Consider the following 19,718-nt stretch of genomic DNA (forward strand, 5'->3'; position numbering starts at 1 on the left):
CGTTGAAGCAAGATAAGACTAGTAGCGGCAAGAAAGTTGACAACATCAACGCCCACAACAAATTGTGTTCTACTTGTGCAAGAGAACTACGCATAGACCTAGCTCATGATGCCACTGTTGGGGAACGTTGCAGAAAACAAAAAATTTCCTACGGTTTCACCAAGATCCATCTAGGAGTTCATCTAGCAACGAGTGATCGGATTGCATCTACATACCTTTGTAGATCACACGCGGAAGCGTTCAAAGAACGGGGATGAGGAAGGCGTACTCGACGTGATCCAAATCACCGGAGATCCTAGCGCCGAACGGACGGCACCTTCGCGTTCAACACACGTACGGTCAGTGTAACGTCTCCTCCTTCTTGATCCAGCAAGGGGGAGAAGAGGTTGAGGAAGATGGCTCCAGTAGCAGCACGACGGCATGGTGGTGATGGAGCTGCAGTACTCCGGCAGGGCTTCGCCAAGCTCTATGGAGGAGGAGGATGTGTTGGAGAGGGAGAGGGAGGCACCAAAGGCGTGGTGTGAGAGGCCCTCCTTCCCTCACTATATATAGGGAGCCTAGGGGGGGGGCGGCGGCCCTAGGAGATGCAATCTCCTAGGGGGGCGGCGGCCAAGGGAGGAATCCCTCCTCCCTAAGGCACCTAGGAGGTGCCTTCCCCCTTTAGGACTCTTCCTTTCTTGATCTCCTGGCGCATGGGCCTCTTAGGGCTGGTGCCCTTGGCCCATATAGGCCAAGGCGCACACCCCTATAGCCCATGTGGCCCCCAGGGCAGGTGGCCCCACCCGGTGGACCCCCGGGACCCTTCCGGTGGTCCCGGTACAATACCGGTGACCCCGAAACTTGTCCCGACGGCCGAAATAGCACTTCCTATATATAATTCTTTACCTCCGGACCATTCCAGAACTCCTCCTAACGTCCGGGATCTCATCCGGGACTCCGAACAACATTCAGGTTACTGCATATACATATCCCTACAACCCTAGTGTCACCGAACCTTAAGTGTGTAGACCCTACGGGTTCGGGAGACATGTAGACATGACCGAGATCGCTCTCCGGTCAATAACCAACAGCGGGATCTGGATAGCCATGTTGGCTCCCACATGCTCCTCGATGATCTCATCGGATGAACCATGATGTCGAGGATTCAAGCAACCCCGTATACAATTCCCTTTATCAATCGGTATGCTACTTGCCCGAGATTCGATCGTCGGTATCCCAATACCTTGTTCAATCTCGTTACCGACAAGGCACTTTACTCGTACCGTAATGCATGATCCCGTGACCAGACACTTGGTCACTTTGAGCTCATAATGATGATGTATTACCGAGTGGGCCCAGTGATACCTCTCCGTCATATGGAGTGACAAATCCCAGTCTTGATCCGTGTCAACCCAACAGACACTTTCGAAGATTCCCGTAGTATACCTTTATAGTCACCCAGTTACGTTGTGACGTTTGGTACACCCAAAGCACTCCTACGGTATCCGGGAGTTACACGATCTCATGGTCTAAGGAAAAGATGCTTGACATTGGAAAAACTCTAGCAAACGAACTATACGATCTTATGCTATGTTTAGGATTGGGTCTTGTCCATCACATCATTCTCCTAATGATGTGATCTCGTTATCAATGACATCCAATGTCCATAGTCAGGAAACCATGACTATCTGTTGATCAACGAGCTAGTCAACTAGAGGCTTACTAGGGACATGTTGGTGTCTATTATTCACACATGTATTACGATTTCCGGATAACACAATTATAGCATGAATAAAGACAATTATCATGAACAAGGAAATATAATAATAATGCTTTTATTATTGCCTCTAGGGCATATTTCCAACAGATGGTGGTGGTGGTGCGGCCGGTTTGCGGTCGACGATGGTTGGAGCCCCTCTTTGGCGGTGTTCTTCTTGTGTTCTTGCTCCTGCGCTCTTTGGTGCGTCTCTGCTTGGCGATGTCAAGCGACTTCGCCGGTGGCACACAGGTGTCGTGGCGTCATCTCGGCCCCTCGTGATCGTTCGACTGCACCCCCGACGCAGGTGGTGTCGTGGCGTTGTGCAGTCTTGGTTGCGTGCTGCCTTCGAGTGCGTCGACGGTACAGTGTCATGGGTTTGTCTGCTTGGCGATGCCGACTTTGCCTGCGGTACACAGGCGCCGTGGCGTCGTCTCATCCTCGCGTGACCGTTCGAATGCACCCCCGACGCAGGTGGTGTCGTGGCGTCGTGTAGTCTTGGTTGCATGATGCCTCCGATTGCGTCGATGGTGCAGTGCCTTGGCTTGGTCTCGGCTGGCCAATGAAGTTCGATCTCACTGGTGGTGCTCTGTGTTGTGTCGGGGCGTGTTTTCCCTCTTTGTTCTCCCTTGTCTATTTGTTGTGGCGTGTGCTGTTTTCGCTTTATCTCTTCTCCTCCTGTGCCCCCCTGTAATTCCGGTTCGCTTGAACCCATCCCACAAAAGGCTGCGAAGCCTTATAGGAAATTTGAATACAATTCAGGTGGGGGAGTTCTCTCCCTCCCCGATGACCTTCAAAAAAAAATCAAACTTGAAAAGTTATATGAGATTTGTCTCTATACACGGTGTGGAGATTACAAATTATCCCCTTTTAGGTACTCCCACTATAAACAAATGCAGAACGTTTTAGAGCAATAAGGGCTAATTCTTTTGGGTGGCTTTAAAAATAAGTTGTCTCTCTTCAGCTTAAAAAATAGGGAAGTGCTACGCGTCGGCCGGCGGATCTTTTTAAAAGATCCACCGTCTCGCGAGCCGTCCGATATAAGATGCTCAACATACTATCTCATTTCGCAACAAGAGTGTTGTTTCAGAAACATCGGTGACTATTGCAACAAAGAGCTTGGTTTCAGGAACATCAGTGACGATTGCAAAAAGAGCTTTGTTTCACAAACATTGATGACGTTGTCAAAAGTATCTCTGTGTATGGTTCCTCTTTGCAACAAGAGCATTGTTTCAGAAACACAGCTTTGTTCAGAAAACATGCTCTGCTGAAGGAGCACCGTGAGCCGCTGCCGTTGCAGGTCCTTGCTATGATGCTCGCCGTCAACCCCACCGGACCTCGACGAGACGAGCCCCCGCCGCTCCCGGGCGTCCCCACCTCCGACCCGCGGCTCATCCTCGTCGAATCCGACAAGATCCGGCTGGAATCCTTGCCATCGTCGCCTTCCTAGCCGCATGTGTCGCCACCCCTCGCGGCTCCCGGACGTCCCTGCCTCCTGCCCGCGCCCCATCCTCGTCGGATCCGACGAGATTCCTCGCCTCCATAGCCCTCCAGCCGCAAGTCACCGCCGCTGCAAAAAAGGGCCAGGAAGTTGCAAATTCTCCTTTCCGAAACAACTGCTCAGTTGCAGAAACGGTGTGTACACAGAGGTGGGAGTGGGGTTGCTCTCGGCCGTCTGATCAGTTGACGATCTGACGGACGGACCGCGCGATCCGCCGGTTGAAGGTAAGCTTTTCCCTAAAAAATAAGCCGTCCTCTAAATTCGTTGAGACTTCTAAATTAGTTATCCATCACTAGTTTAGAAGCCTCAATGAATAAGAGACACAGCTGGGGAGGAGGCGACTTATTTCTTAAGTTGCCCGAAGAACTGGCCCTACATAATACCCCCTCTGTAAAGAAATATAAAAGTGTTCGACTGCTTTTGTAACTAAATATATAATAGTCTACTATCTTTGTAACTAAATATAAGACATCTTTGGCTCTGGGGTGCAAATGCTTCCTAATGAACAATAAATTCAAAATAAATAGCAAATAAAATTTTAAAATTCTGATTTTTTAGATGTTCTTGTTAGGTAACAAGCGTGCTTGACAATTTTCATGCGAAACGGGATGATGGTGCTTCGTCGGTGAAAAAGACAAAAATAAGTGTAACATTTGAAGGTAACATTTGTCGTTCAACTTTATTTTTTTTCATTTATCAAAATACTTAAGCTTTCCTTCAAAAAACTTGCAGGTAGCATTTTGGTGTGACAACGGACACATTTATTTTTTTAAAAATTTGACATTTGCAAAAAAACATTTTTAACAGGCAGGAGCATATGCTCCCAACAGCCGAATTGGATTTCCGGTTTTTGTAGTTCATCTTATATTTAGTTACAGAGGATTTTTAGCAGTACCATCTCTCTCTCTCTCTGTGCGCGCGCGCCTCGTGGTTTCTTCTTTCCTCGTCGTGTCGGCGTGCATATGGTCGTTGCAAATTTCTCTAACGAAACCTACAAAGTTTTTTTTCCCTTTTGCAACACTCATTCCTCAACCCTAACTGTCATCAAGGTCTCCTCAATATCGCTGTCCCAGCCCCACTCATCTCTTTCGCTCGACGGTTTATTGACAATTAGAGGAGTGGAAATCCACCCCTTTCAATTTTTGTAGGTCTAGTAGGTTCTTATTTTCCTTCTGCGAGGTGGTGTTTGCGATGCCACGTTGGAATAGGATCGACGCCTACGAGAGGCATATGCAAGTGGATGTTGTCAAATATACTGGCTCTCTTCAGTCGGAGCAACTGGCTTGCATATTCTTTCTAGTTGTTTTGTGGCACGGCCCGGTTTCTCCAACATTCTAGACAGATGTTGAAGTATTGCAAGCCTGCGCTGCATTGGGTAGTGCCCTAACTGATATTTCTTCAACAGTTGCTACATCTTGTTTCTGCCGCCAGTGATTATTGAGGTCTTCAAATCCTAATATAACGAGGCGTTTGCAGGTGTCTCCTTCTCCTGATGTCAGTTAAGTTTATTCTCAAGTTCCGGTGGACGACGTATAGTGGAAGGAAGGACAATGTAATTTTCGATGTAATGTATTTTTTGTTGGTCGTTTTGTGTCATATCGTATTTCATTTTAATGTCTATTGTTTCGCTTCATAATTCTCGAATGCTCCTTCGTCCACAAATGTAACATGTTTTGTATATTTTAATATGGACTACAGATAGACCGAAATAAATGAACAAACACACTAAACGTATCTTTCTCTGGAAAATGTGTTTTCTTTAGTATGGTGAGTTACTTATTTAACAATGCCAGGAGTTTTTTTTTTCACATCGTCGTCTGATCCTCTCGCTAGACCTTTTTTTTTTTGAACGTCTCGCTAGACCTCTCCCCTGTTCACTTGGCAGCACTAAAGAATGAACATCTCTGTCTGGGTGAGATTTATCTTGAAAATATAGATCGAACCGTTTGCATGCTTAGAATCAAGCCTTCACGTTTGATTCAGTACCAAAACATGCAGAAGCATACAGCCGTGGATGTCATTTGGAAATAAGGATGAGAATGATGCTTTGATGCATCGGTCGTATGCACTAAAAATTGAAAGAACTGTTTTTTTCTAAATTGCCTATATACTTAGCGAGGGCAATTTCTTGAAAGCCATGTTCAAGAGCTCACCATCATCTTTGAAACCATGACACCTATTGAAAGTATACTTGAAAATTATTTTATGGGCTCAAATTACATTATTGGGCCATCATTGTTACTGGTTAAACACCTCAGCTCATTCAAGATGGCATTTTCTTGCATTTTCTTGATGGCATTTTTCTCTTAAAAAAGGTTGTTTTTTTACTTTCCTTCAAGATGGCATTTTCTTGGTGCTTCTGCATCTGCTCCTTCAAAGATTTTACTTGGTCCTTCTTCTGCATCTCCTCCTTCAAAGATTTTACTTGATCCTTCAAGATGGCATTTTCTTGGTCCTTATGTATCTGCTCCTTCAACGACGCAATCTCTTGCATCTGAGTCTGCATCTGCTCCTTCAAGGCAGCTTTCTCCTCTATCATCTTCTGCAGCTGCTCCTTCAGGACAGCTTCGTCTTGCATCTTCTGCTGAAGCTGCTCTTTCTGACTGGTGTGTTCCCTAACTGTGTTTTCGGCCGCGGTGATCAACTCTGAAGCCATTCGAGATTGTTCCACGAGCTTGTTAATCTGAAACAAGAAACAAACTAAGCATAGGGTGCAAAAGCCGGACCTCTATCTGTGAGATGTACTCCATATATGTAAGACGTACTGTTTGCAGAAACCGTTCAAGATTATCCAACCCTCCAGCAACGCGGTCGTGGGCTGTCCTCAGTTCATTCACACACTCACGCGTTAGCAGCCCCATCGTCGCAACCTGCATAGCCAGAATTATAAATTGGACCGTTTTCAGTTGATTACAAACTCAAGCGTTAGCAGCTCCATCGCCACGTACTGATCGGGAGGCGGCGGCGATGGGCGGGAACGATCGGATCGGGAGGCGGCGGCGATGGGCGGGAACGATCGGATCGGGAGGAGGAGGGGGTCGTGGGGGAGGGAGGGTCAGGGTCAGGATCGATATATACTGTTGTTTTCGGAACATATACCAAAATATGGACTGGGCCAGGGCCCAACCTGACCCTCCCTCCCTTTCCGCCAGCGACCAGTGGTGATTTTTCTTTTTCTTTTCTGAAACTAACACAAAAACGATGAACTCTTCAGAGCTACTCCGGCATGCTAAAGAAACACCCGAAGCCCAATTGGACATCGGGCAGAAGAACGAACCCGCAGGGCAATATCAATCCTTTAACCCTGGGCAAATAAGCAAGTAGGACGGACGTGGAGGAGGCGGCTGCGGCGCAAGGGAAGGTCGTTCGGCCGACGAGTTGGCCCGGAGACAATGTGGCCTTCTAGCCCCGCTCCTGTCGGACTAAATATGTGTGCGTGGTTGACGAGAGCCAAAACGTAAAGGCAGTGAATACATTTTTTTTAGGCAATCAGCAAAACTTTATTAAGACGTCACCATGATTACAGGGACGAAATGGAGGTCCTCAGGGTGGCCTAACCAAACATGACGGCCAAGTCCCCGTCGAAGTGCATGTCTCGCTAGATTGTGAGCTTCGAAATTCGAGCTCCTAAACTCATGAACAAAATTACATAGAACAAAAGACTTAGCATACTCCTTAATCTCTAGCACGATTGCTCCATATTCTGTTCCACTATTTTTCTTGATATCATCTATCGCCACCAATAGTCTGAGGCCACCTGTATAGCAGAAACGTTCAAATCTTCCGCCAGTGCCAACGCTTCCCTCACCGCTAGCGCCTCCAGCATAGTTGGGTCGATTATACCTCTGAAAACTATCACCGAGGCACCCTGGAAATTGCCGCCCCTATCTCTACAAACTGCACCCACTGCTCCTATTCCCCTCTGTGGTGCCACCGCAGCATCAACGTTGAGCTTCATTGTGTTCTCTTGTGGCGGTATCCACTGTCTCGGCCGGGGCTGTCTCAATGGAATGTGATGCAGATTCGGTTTCCTTGTGATTTGAAGGTCATTCCAATAAGACTGGATAAAAAGATGAGTCGACATGGGACTCCGGAAGATATCTTCATAAACTGCTTTCCTCCTTGCTCCCCACACGGCCCAAAGAGTGATTGACATTTGAATTAGCTGTTCATAAGACAGCGTGTCTATCATCTTGAAAAACCAGTCTTTGGCGTTGTCACTATCACACTGGATCATTTTTTCCACCATATCCTCCTCCGCCAAGGCACAAACACTTCTGGCCATAGAACAGTTTAAGAGTGCGTGTCTCCAAGAGTCGGCAGCCCCGCACAATTTACATGCCCAGATGTGGCCATATTTCGATGCTGAAGGAGATCCGCCGTGGGTGTGGAGCATCTCGCAAAACGCCACAAGAACATCTTGATTTTGGATGGAACCTCTATCTTCCAGAGCTTCGTCCATTCACTTGCTTGTTGCTCCTCACCTCATATAACCAGTTTTCTCTCATATAACCAGTTTTCTCTCGTGATTTTTGTATGCAAAATCATTCTGTACGCCGACTTTATTGAAAACGGCCCCCTCGTCTCCGCACTCCATGCCCAAAAATCATCAATAGATCTTGTGCATAGCGGGATGGAAAGGATAACCTCCGCATCTATTGGTAAGAACACCTGGCGGATGAACTCCTCGTTCCACGATGCTGTTGCTGTATTGATTAGCTCAGAAACCATTATAGGAGGGTTCATCACCAAAGAGGTAATCGGCCTGAGCATACCTTTGCGAGGGAGCCAGTTATGTCTCCATATCTTCGTTGAAGTGCCATTGCCAATTCTCCTTATTATGCCCTGCCGCATGACATCTCGCCCATCCAAAACTGCGCGCCAAATCTGCGATGGTCGGCTCCCTAATTCAGCCTCAAGGATCGTGCCATCTGGGTAATATGCAGCCTTTAAGATACGTGCACTTAATGATGTTGGATCGCTTAGCAGCCTCCACGCCTGTCTTGCTAGTAAGGCAAGATTAAAAATTTCCATATCCCTGAACCCGAGCCCCCCAAGATATTTCGGCCGCACCATGATATCCCATGCAACCCAGCTGGGCTTGCGCTTCCCTGCTTTGCTTCCCCACCAGAACTGGCGGATTATGGACGTAATATTCTCGCAAAGACCCCGGGGTAACCTGAAACACGCTATGGAGTGTTGGAAATATGCCCTAGAGGCAATAATAAAATGATTATTATATTTCTTTGTTCATGATAATTGTCTATTATTCATGCTATAATTGTATTATCCGGAAATCGTAATACATGTGTGAATACATAGACCACAATGTGTCCCTAGCGAACCTCTAGTTGACTAGCTCGTTGATCAACAAATAGTCATGGTTTCCTGGCTATGGACATGGGGATGTCATTGATAACGGGATCACATCATTAGGAGAATGATGTGATGGACAAGACCCAATCCTAAACATAGCACAAGATCATATAGTTCGTTTGCTAGAGTTTTTCCAATGTCAAGTATCTTTTCCTTAGACCATGAGATCGTGTAACTCCCGGATACCGTAGGAGTGCTTTGGGTGTACCAAACGTCACAACGTAACTGGGTGACTATAAAGGTATACTATGGGTATCTCCGAAAGTGTCTGTTGGGTTGACACGAATCAAGACTGGGATTTGTCACTCCGTATGACGGAGAGGTATCTCTGGGCCCACTCAGTAATGCATCATCATAATGAGCTCAAAGTGACCAAGTGTCTGGTCACGGGATCATGCATTACGGTACGAGTAAAGTGACTTACCGGTAACGAGATTGAACGAGGTATTGGGATACCGACGATCGAATCTCGGGCAAGTAACGTACCGATTGACAAAGGGAATTGTATACGGGGTTGCGTGGATCCTCGACATCGTGGTTCATTCGATGAGATCATCGAGGAGCATGTGGGAGCCAACATGGGTATCCAGATCCCGCTGTTGGTTATTGACCGGAGAGCCATCTCGGTTATGTCTACATGTCTCCCGAACCCGTAGGGTCTACACACTTAAGGTTCGGTGATGCTAGGGTTGTAGAGATATGTATATGCAGTAACCCGAAAGTTGTTCGGAGTCCCGGATGAGATCCCAGACGTCACGAGGAGTTCTGGAATGGTCCGGAGGTAAAGAATTATATATAGGAAGTGCTATTTTGGCCATCGGGACAAGTTTCGGGGTCACCGGTATTGTACCGGGACCACCGAAAGGGTCCCGGGGGTCCACCGGGTGGGGCCACCTATCCCGGAGGGCCCCATGGGCTGAAGTGGGAGGGGAACCAGCCCCTAGTGGGCTGGTGCGCCCCCCCTTGGGCCTTCCCCCTGCGCCTAGGGTTGGGAACCCTAGGGTGGGGGGCGCCCCACTTGCCTTGGGGGGCACTCCACCCCCCTTGGCCGCCGCCCCTTGTGAGATTGGATCTCCAGGGCCCCCCCCCTGGGGACCCTATATATAGAGGGGGGGAGGGAGGGCAGCCGTACCCATGCCTTTGGTGCCTCCCTCTCCCTCTCCAACACCTCTTCCTCCTCCATAGAGCTTGGCGAAGCCCTGCCGGAGTACTGCTGCATCCACCACCACGCCGTCGTGTTGCTGGATCTTCATCAACCTCTCCTTTCCCCTTGCTGGATCAATAAGGAGGAGACGTCACGCTGACCGTACGTGTGTTGAACGCGAAGGTGCCGTCCGTTCGGCGCTAGGATCTCCGGTGATTTGGATCACGTCGAGTACGACTCCCTCATCCCCGTTCTTTGAACGCTTCCGCTCGCGATCTACAAAGGTATGTAGATGCATCCGATCACTCGTTGCTAGATGAACTCATAGATGGATCTTGGTGAAACCGTAGGAAAATTTTTGTTTTCTGCAACATTCCCCAACAGTGGCATCATGAGCTAGGTCTATGCGTAGTTCTCTTTGCACGAGTAGAACACAATTTGTTATGGGCGTAGATGTTGTCAACTTTCTTGCCGCTACTAGTCTTATTTTGCTTCAGCGGTATTGTGGGATGAAGCGGCCCGGACCGACCTTACACGTACGCTTACGTGAGACTGGTTCCACCGACTGACAGGCACTAGTTGCATAAGGTGGCTAGCGGGTGTCTGTCTCTTCCACTTTAGTTGGAGCGGATTCGATGAAAAGGGTCCTTATGAAGGATAAATAGAAGTTGACAAATCACGTTGTGGCTTTTACGTAGGTAAGAAAAAGTTCTTGCTAGAACCCTATTGCAGCCACGTAAAACTTGCAACAACAATTAGAGGACGTCTAACTTATTTTTGCAGCAAGTGCTTTGTGATGTGATATTGCCAAAGTTGTGATGAATGATGAATGATATATATGTGATGTATGAGATGTTCATGCTATTGTAATAGGAATCACGACTTGCATGTTGATGAGTATGACAACTGGCAGGAGCCATAGGAGTTGTCTTTATTTTTGTATGACCTGCGTGTCATTGAGAAATGCCATGTAAATTACTTTACTTTATTGCTAAACGTGTTAGCCATAGTAGTAGAAGTAATAGTTGGCGAGCAACTTCATGGAGACACGATGATGGAGATCATGATGATGGAGATCATGGTGTCATGCCGGTGACAAGATGATCATGGAGCCCCAAGATGGAGATCAAAGGAGCTATGTGATATTGGCCATATCATGTCACTATTATTATTTGATTGCATGTGATGTTTATCATGTTTTTGCATCTTGTTTACTTAGAACGACGGTAGTAAATAAGATGATCCCTCATAATAATTTCAAGAAAGTGTTCCCCCTAACTGTGCACCGTTGCGACAGTTCGTTGTTTTGAAGCACCACGTGATGATCGGGTGTGATAGATTCCAACGTTCATATACAACGGGTGTAAGACAGATTTACACATGCAAACACTTAGGTTGACTTGACGAGCCTAGCATGTACAAACATGGCCTCGGAACACGAAGACCGAAAGGTCGAGCATGAGTCGTATAGAAGATACGATCAACATGAAGATGTTCACCGATGTTGACTAGTCCGTCTCAGTGATGATCGGACACGGCCTAGTTAACTCGGATCATGTTATACTTAGATGACTGGAGGGATGTCTATCTAAGTGGGAGTTCATTATATAATTTGATTAGATGAACTTAATTATCATGAACTTAGTCTAAAAATCTTGACAATATGTCTTGTAGATCAAATGGCCAACGTTGTCCTCAACTTCAACGCGTTCCTAGAGAAAACCAAGCTGAAAGACGATGGAAGCAACTATACGGACTGGGTCCAAAACCTGAGGATCATCCTCATAGCTGCCAAGAAAGATTATATCCTAGAAGCTCCGCTAGGCGACACACCCGTCCCACAGAACCAAGACGTTATGAACGCTTGGCAGACACGTGCTGATGATTACTCCCTCGTTCAGTGCGGCATGCTTTACAGCTTAGAACCGGGGCTCCAAAAGCGTTTTGAGCGACACGGAGCATATGAGATGTTCGAAGAGCTGAAAATGGTTTTCCAAGCTCATGCCCGGGTCGAGAGATATGAAGTCTCCGACAAGTCCTTCAGCTGTAAGATGGAGGAAAATAGTTCTGTCAGTGAGCACATACTCACTATGTCTGGATTACATAACCGCTTAACTCAGCTGGGAGTTAATCTCCCAGATGACGCGGTCATTGACAGAATCCTTCAGTCGCTTCCACCGAGCTACAAGAGTTTTGTGATGAACTTCAATATGCAGGGGATGGAAAAGACCATTCCTGAGGTATTTTCAATGCTGAAATCAGCAGAGGTAGAAGTAAAAAAGGAACATCAAGTGTTGATAGTCAATAAAACCACCAAGTTCAAGAAAGGCAAGGGTAAAAAGAACTTCAAGAAGGACGGCAAGGGAGTTGCCGCGCCCAGTAAGCAAGCTGCCGGGAAGAAGCCAAAGAATGGACCCAAACCCGAGACTGAGTGCTTTTACTGCAAGGAAAGTGGTCACTGGAAGCGGAACTGCCCCAAATACTTAGCGGACAAGAAGTCCGGCAAAACGAAAGGTATATGTGATATACATGTAATTGATGTGTACCTTACCAGTACTCGTAGTAGCTCCTGGGTATTTGATACCGGTGCAGTTGCTCACATTTGTAACTCAAAGCAGGAGCTGCGGAATAAACGGAGACTGGCAAAGGACGAGGTGACAATGCGCGTCTTCCAAGGTCGATGTGATCGCCGTCGGCACACTACCTCTACATTTACCTACGAGATTAGTTTTGAACCTCAATAATTGTTATTTAGTGCCAAGTTTGAGCATGAACATTGTATCAGGATCTCGTTTAATACGAGATGGCTACTCATTTAAATCCGAGAATAATGGTTGTTCTATTTATATGAGAGATATGTTTTATGGTCATGCTCCAATGGTGAATGGTTTATTCTTAATGAATCTCGAGCGTAATGCTACACATATTCATAGTGTGAATGCCAAAAGATGTAAGGTTGATAAAGATAGTCCCACATACTTGTGGCATTGCCGGCTTAGTCACATAGGTGTCAAACGCATGAAGAAGCTCCATGCAGATGGACTTTTAGAGTCTCTTGATTACGAATCATTTGACACGTGCGAACCATGCCTCATGGGTAAAATGACCAAGACTCCATTCTCAGGAACAATGGAGCGAGCAACCAACTTATTGGAAATCATACATACTGATGTGTGCGGTCCAATGAGTGTTGAGGCTCGCGGTGGCTATTGTTATGTTCTCACCCTCACTGATGACTTGAGTAGATATGGGTATGTCTACTTAATGAAACACAAGTCTGAGACCTTTGAAAGGTTCAAGGAATTTCAGAGTGAGGTTGAGAATCAACGTGACAGGAAAATCAAGTTCCTGCGATCACATCGTGGTGGAGAATACTTGAGTCACGAATTTGGCACACACTTAAGAAAATGTGGAATAGTTTCACAACTCACGCCGCCTGGAATACCTCAGCGTAATGGTGTGTCCGAACGTCGTAATCGCACTCTATTAGATATGGTGTGATCTATGATGTCTCTTACCGATTTACCGCTATCATTTTGGGGCTATGCTTTAGAGACTGCCGCATTCACTTTCAATAGGGCTCCGTCGAAATCCGTTGAGACGACACCGTATGAATTATGGTTTGGGAAGAAACCTAAGCTGTCGTTTCTAAAAGTTTGGGGATGTGATGCTTATGTCAAGAAACTTCAACCTGAAAAGCTCGAACCCAAGTCGGAAAAATGCGTCTTCATAGGATACCCTAAAGAAACTATTGGGTATACCTTCTACCTCAGATCCGAAGGCAAGATCTTTGTTGCCAAGAATGGATCCTTTCTAGAGAAGGAGTTTCTCTTGAAAGAAGTAAGTGGGAGGAAAGTAGAACTTGATGAAGTATTACCTCTTGAACCGGAAAGTGGCGCAACTTAGGAAAATGTTCCTGTGGTGCCTGCACCAATTAGAGAGGAAGTTAATGATGATGATCAAGATACTTCTGATCAAGCTCCTACTGAACTTCGAAGGTCCACAAGGACACGTTCCGCACCAGAGTAGTACGACAACCCTGTCTTGGAAATCATGTTGTTAGACAACGGTGAACCTTCGAACTATGAAGAAGCGATGGCGGGCCCGGATTCCGACAAATGGCTGGAAGCCATGAAATCCGAGATAGGATCCATGTATGAAAACGAAGTATGGACTTTGACTAACTTGCCCGATGATCGGTGAGCCATAGAAAATAAATGGATCTTTAAGAAGAAGACAGACGCGGATGGTAATGTGACCATCTATAAAGCTAGGCTTGTCGCTAAGGGTTATCGACAAGTTCAAGGGGTTGACTACAATGAGACATTCTCTCCCGTAGCAAAGCTGAAGTCCGTCCAAATCATGTTAGCAATTGCCGCATACTATGATTATGAGATATGGCAAATGGATGTCAAAACGGCATTCCTTAATGGTTATCTTAAGGAAGAACTGTATATGATGCAGCCGGAAGGTTTTGTCGATCCTAAGAATGCTGACAAGGTGTGCAAGCTCCAACACTCGATTTATGAGCTGGTGCAAGTATCTCGGAGTTGGAACATTCGCTTTGATGAGATGATCAAAGCGTTTGGGTTTATGCAGACTTATGGAGAAGCCTGCGTTTACAAGAAAGTAGTGGGAGCTCTGTAGCATTTCTCATATTATATGTAGATGACATACTTTTGATGGGAAATGATATAGAGCTTTTGGACAGCATTAAGGCCTACTTGAATAAGAGTTTTTCAATGAAGGACCTTGGAGAAGCTGCTTATATATTAGGCATCAAGATCTATAGAGACAGATCAAGATGCCTCATAGGTCTTTCACAAAGCACATACCTTGATAAGATATTGAAGAAGTTCAATATGGATCAGTCTAAGAAGGGGTTCTTGCCTGTGTTGCAAGGTGTGAAATTGAGCTCAGCTCAATGTCCGACCACGGCAGAAGATATAGAAGAGATGAGTGTCATCCCCTATGCCTCAGCCACATGTTCTATTATGTATGCCATGCTGTGTACCAGACCTGATGTAAACCTTGCCGTAAGTTTGGTAGGAAGATACCAAAGTAATCCCGGCAAGGAACACTGGACAACGGTCAAGAATATCCTGAAGTACCTGAAAAGGACTAAGGACATGTTTCTCGTTTATGGAGGTGACGAAGAGCTCGTCGTAAAGGGTTACGTCGACGCTAGCTTCGACACAGATCTGGATGACTCTAAGTCACAAACCGGATACGTGTATATTTTGAATGGTAAGGCAGTAAGCTGGTGCAGTTGCAAGCAAAGCGTTGTGGCGGGATCTACATGTGAAGCGGAGTACATGGCAGCCTCGGAGGCAGCACACGAAGCAGTCTGGGTGAAGGAGTTCATTACCGACCTAGGAGCCATACCCAATGCGTCAGGCCCGATGACTCTCTTCTGTGACAACACTGGAGCTATTGCCCTTGCCAAGGAGCCCAGGTTTCACAGGAAGACCAGGCATATCAAGCGTCGCTTCAACTCCATTCATGAAAGTGTTGAAAATGGAGACATAGAGATTTGTAAAGTACATACAGACCTGAATGTAGCAGATTCGTTGACTAAACCTCTCCCTAGAGCAAAACATGATCAACACCAGAATTCCATGGGTGTTCGATTCATCACAATGTAACTAGATAATTGACTCTAGTGCAAGTGGGAGACTGTTGGAAATATGCCCTAGAGGCAATAATAAAATGATTATTATATTTCTTTGTTCATGATAATTGTCTATTATGCAAGCTATATTTGTATTATCCGGATATCGTAATACATGTGTGAATACATAGACCACAATGTGTCCCTAGTGAGCCTCTAGTTGACTAGCTCGTTGATCAACAAATAGTCATGGTTTCCTGGCTATGGACATGGGGATGTCATTGATAACGGGATCACATCATTAGGAGAATGATGTGATGGACAAGACCCAATCCTAAACATAGCACAAGATCGTATAGTTCGTTTGCTAGAGTTTTTCCAATGTCAAGTATCTTTTCCTTAGACCATGAGATCGTGTAACTCCCGGATACCGTAGGAGTGCTTTGGGTGTACCAAACGTCACAACGTAACTGGGTGACTATAAAGGTATACTATGGGTATCTCCGAAATTGTCTGTTGGGTTGACACGGATCAAGACTGGGATTTGTCACTCCGTATGACAGAGAGGTATCTCTGGGCCCACTCGGTAATGCATCATCATAATGAGCTCAAAGTGACCAAGTGTCTGGTCACGGGATCATGCATTACGGTACGAGTAAAGTGACTTGCCGGTAACGAGATTGAACAAGGTATTGGGATACCGACGATCGAATCTCGGGCAAGTAACGTACCGATTGACAAAGGGAATTGTATACGGGGTTGCGTGAATCCTCGACATCGTGGTTCATCCGATGAGATCATCAAGGAGCATGTGGGAGCCAACATGGGTATCAAGATCCCGCTGTTGGTTATTGATCGGAGAGCCATCTCGGTTATGTCTACATGTCTCTCGAACCCGTAGGGTCTACACACTTAAGGTTCGGTGACGCTAGGGTTGTAGAGATATGTATATGCAGTAACCCGAAAGTTGTTCGGAGTCCTGGATGAGATCCCGGACGTCACGAGGAGTTCCGGAATGGTCCGGAGGTAAAGAATTATATATAGGAAGTGCTATTTCGGCCATCGGGACAAGTTTCGGGGTCACCGGTATTGTACCGGGACCATCGGAAGGGTCCCGTGGGTCCACCGGGTGGGGCCACCTATCCCGGAGGGCCCCATGGGCTGAAGTGGGAGGGGAACCAGCCCCTAGTGGGCTGGTGCGCCCCCCTTGGGCCTTCCTCCTGCGCCTAGGGTTGGGAACCCTAGGGTGGGGGGCGCCCCACTTGCCTTGGGGGGCACTCCACCCCCCCTTGGCCGCCGCCCCTTGGGAGATTGGATCTCCAGGGCCGGCGCCCCCCTGGGGACCCTATATATAGAGGGCGGGAGGGAGGGCAGCCGCACCCATGCCTTTGGTGCCTCCCTCTCCCTCTCCAACACCTCTTCCTCCTCCATAGAGCTTGGCGAAGCCCTGCCGGAGTACTGCTGCATCCACCACCACGCCGTTGTGTTGCTGGATCTTCATCAACCTCTCCTTTCCCCTTGCTGGATCAAGAAGGAGGAGACGTCACGCTGAACGTACGTGTGTTGAACGCGGAGGTGCCGTCCGTTCGGCGCTAGGATCTCCGGTGATTTGGATCACGTCGAGGACGACTCCCTCATCCCCGTTCTTTGAACGCTTCCGCTCGCGATCTACAAAGGTATGTAGATGCATCCGATCATTCATTGCTAGATGAACTCATAGATGGATCTTGGTGAAACCGTAGGAAATTTTTTATTTTCTGCAACGTTCCCCAACATGGAGAACACGGGCAGAGCTTGGGCAACTGCCTTAATCAAAATCTCTTTGCCAGCTGAAGATAAAAGTTTCTGCATCCACCCCTTGATTTTCTCCCAGACTCGGTTCCTGAGATATTTAAAAGTGCCCATCTTGGACTGCCCCACGTCCGTAGGCATGCCCAAGTATCTTTCACTCAGGGACTCATTCTGCACATTTAGAATGTTTTTAATTTGTTGCCTCATCTGTTGCAGACACCCTCTACTGAAGAAAAAGGCAGTGAATACATCTTTGACAAGACCCAGCCTCTCGTAACGTGGACCGTCGATAGACTAACCAGCTCGGATGCCATATGGTCCCGTGTCAGCGACCTGGGCCTTGTTGGGCCTCCAACAGCTGACTAGCCCAGCCAGAAGACGCAAGAGATTATATGTATAGTGGGAGCCCCTCAAAAAAATGTAGAGGTATTAATTTGCAACTAGGCTTGGATCAAAACAACGGCTTCGACCGAGGCTTGTGTTGGGTAGAGATGGTCTAAACGGCCAAATTCAGTGTTTTGACCCTTTTGGCAAAGTTATGCCGGATATGACACCGGTTTAAAAAAATCAGGATTTGACATTTTTTTCTACTGCCGGGGTCGATGACGGTAGGTTATCACAGCCTACCACCGAGGTCCCTGGCGGTAGGGTTGACGGCAGAGGCAGACGATCATCGGTTGTTGCTGACGTGGCCAGAGTGTCTACCGCCAAAGAGGGCAGCGGTAGCTTGAAGTACCATATCGCCATAGTCTCTGTCGGTAGGCCTCAACCCCCCCCCCCCAAAACCCTCACCTCAGGCATATATGTTCCTGAAACAGGGTTTTATTTTGCAGTAGGGTATACAACCCTGCCGCCAGCTACCTCGACAGTAGGTGTCGAAGAGGGGAAATTGGTTTTGTTCCTGAAACTGGATTTTCATTTGCGGTAGGGTACCCAAACCTACCGCTAGTCTCTTGCAGTAGGTATCTATCCCCTTTAAACTCTAATTCCTTTCCTGCAAAATTTGATCATTCAATATAAATATCATAACCTCACACATCATAATATCATCTGGAAATAAAATTAGTATCTCACACATCATAATATGCATCACACATCGAAATAGTTCAACATACTCAACATTGCAAATAGGTTTACATGTCTAACATAGCAAATAGTTCAAAAAATTCACGATAGCAAATACTTGAACATAGCCAACAAGTTCTCCTTCATCTCAACACAAAGCGAGTAGTTCAACATGACCATATCACTTGGTCTCCCCCCCTTGGCGGTACGCTCCTTGTTTCTCTTCAAGCAGGTCTCTTGCGTAATTGTTGTTGTATGACGAGAAGTACGCTCCCTCGGAACGGGGATGGACTCTTCCATTGCGTATTTGGTTGTTTCCTCATTTTGTCCTGGGTTGGCTAAGTGGGTGGTGGTCCGTCTTCCTCATCATACTCCTCCTCGTCATCCCCTTCTTCTTCTCCCTCGACTTGTTCCTCATCTCTTCCTCATCTTCCTCGTCCTCCTCAACAATGTGAGACGACGAGGCGGCATTGCTAGAGGAACCTCTGCCAGCATGGCTCGACGAAGCGAGGGTACGTGTCGACGGTCCAGGAACATGCACATTAACCGAGCTAGCACACCCAAGCATGCCCACTAGCTTGCGACAATGGTTCCTGAACTTCTGCAATAACAAATAAACAAAAACATGATATGGATCAAGTTTATGGTTATGGATCTAGCAGTGACAAATACTATAGTATGTTATGATTATGCCTAGTATGCTCAAAGTGAGTGATAAAAACATGACATGGACCAGTGTTGTGGTTTGCTACTTCTTAGCTTGCGTTGGTTTTTCCCTTGAAGAGGAAATGGTTGATGTAACACAATAGAGGTAAGTATTTCCCTCAGTTAAGAACCAAGTTATCAATCCAGTATGAGAAGAACGCACAAATCACCAACACCTGCACAAACAATCAAACACTTGCACCCAATGCGATAAAGGGGTTGTTAATCCCTTCACGGTCACTTGCAAAGGTGAGATCTGATAGAGATAGATAAATAAAAGATAAAATATTTTTGGGTTTTTTGGTATATAGATATGAAAATAAAAGATTGCAAAATAGTAGATCGGAAAATAATATGATGAAAAATAGACCCGGGGGGCATAGGTTTCACTAGAGGCTTCTCTCGTGAAGGCAAATAATACGGTGGGTGAACAAATTACTGTCGAGCAATTGATAAAAAAGCGCAAAGTTATGATGATATCCAAGGCAATGATTATGCATATAGGCATTACGTCCGTGTCAAGTAGACCAACTCTTGCCTGCATCTACTACTATTACTCCACACATCGACCGCTATCCAGCATGCATCTAGAGTATTAAGTTCATAAAGAACGGAATAACGTCTTAAGTAAGATGACATGATGTAGAGGAATTAATGATACGTCTCCGACAATTTATGAAGTATTCATGTCATGTTTACAACAATTCTATATGATTTTGGTATGATTTGATTAGAACTAACTTGGACTGACGTTGTTTTCAGCACAACTACCGTGGTGTTGTTTTTGTGC

At 46.5% G+C, this 19,718-nt stretch overlaps 1 protein-coding gene across 1 annotated transcript; it reads right to left on the reverse strand.

Moving 5' to 3' along the window:
* Positions 1–5,305: 5,305 nt before the first annotated feature.
* Positions 5,306–6,256, reverse strand: LOC123058719 (factor of DNA methylation 5-like). The gene is made up of 3 exons (XM_044481415.1): positions 6,185–6,256; positions 6,002–6,106; positions 5,306–5,919 (listed from the first exon to the last, which is right to left on the reverse strand). Exons 2-3 carry the CDS (start codon positions 6,095–6,097, stop codon positions 5,500–5,502), a joined length of 516 nt encoding a protein of 171 aa, XP_044337350.1. The 5' UTR covers positions 6,098–6,106; positions 6,185–6,256; the 3' UTR covers positions 5,306–5,499.
* Positions 6,257–19,718: the final 13,462 nt, after the last annotated feature.

The sequence above is a fragment of the Triticum aestivum genome, chromosome 3A (assembly GCF_018294505.1).
Source record: "Triticum aestivum cultivar Chinese Spring chromosome 3A, IWGSC CS RefSeq v2.1, whole genome shotgun sequence".
NCBI classification, from domain to species: Eukaryota; Viridiplantae; Streptophyta; class Magnoliopsida; order Poales; family Poaceae; genus Triticum; species Triticum aestivum.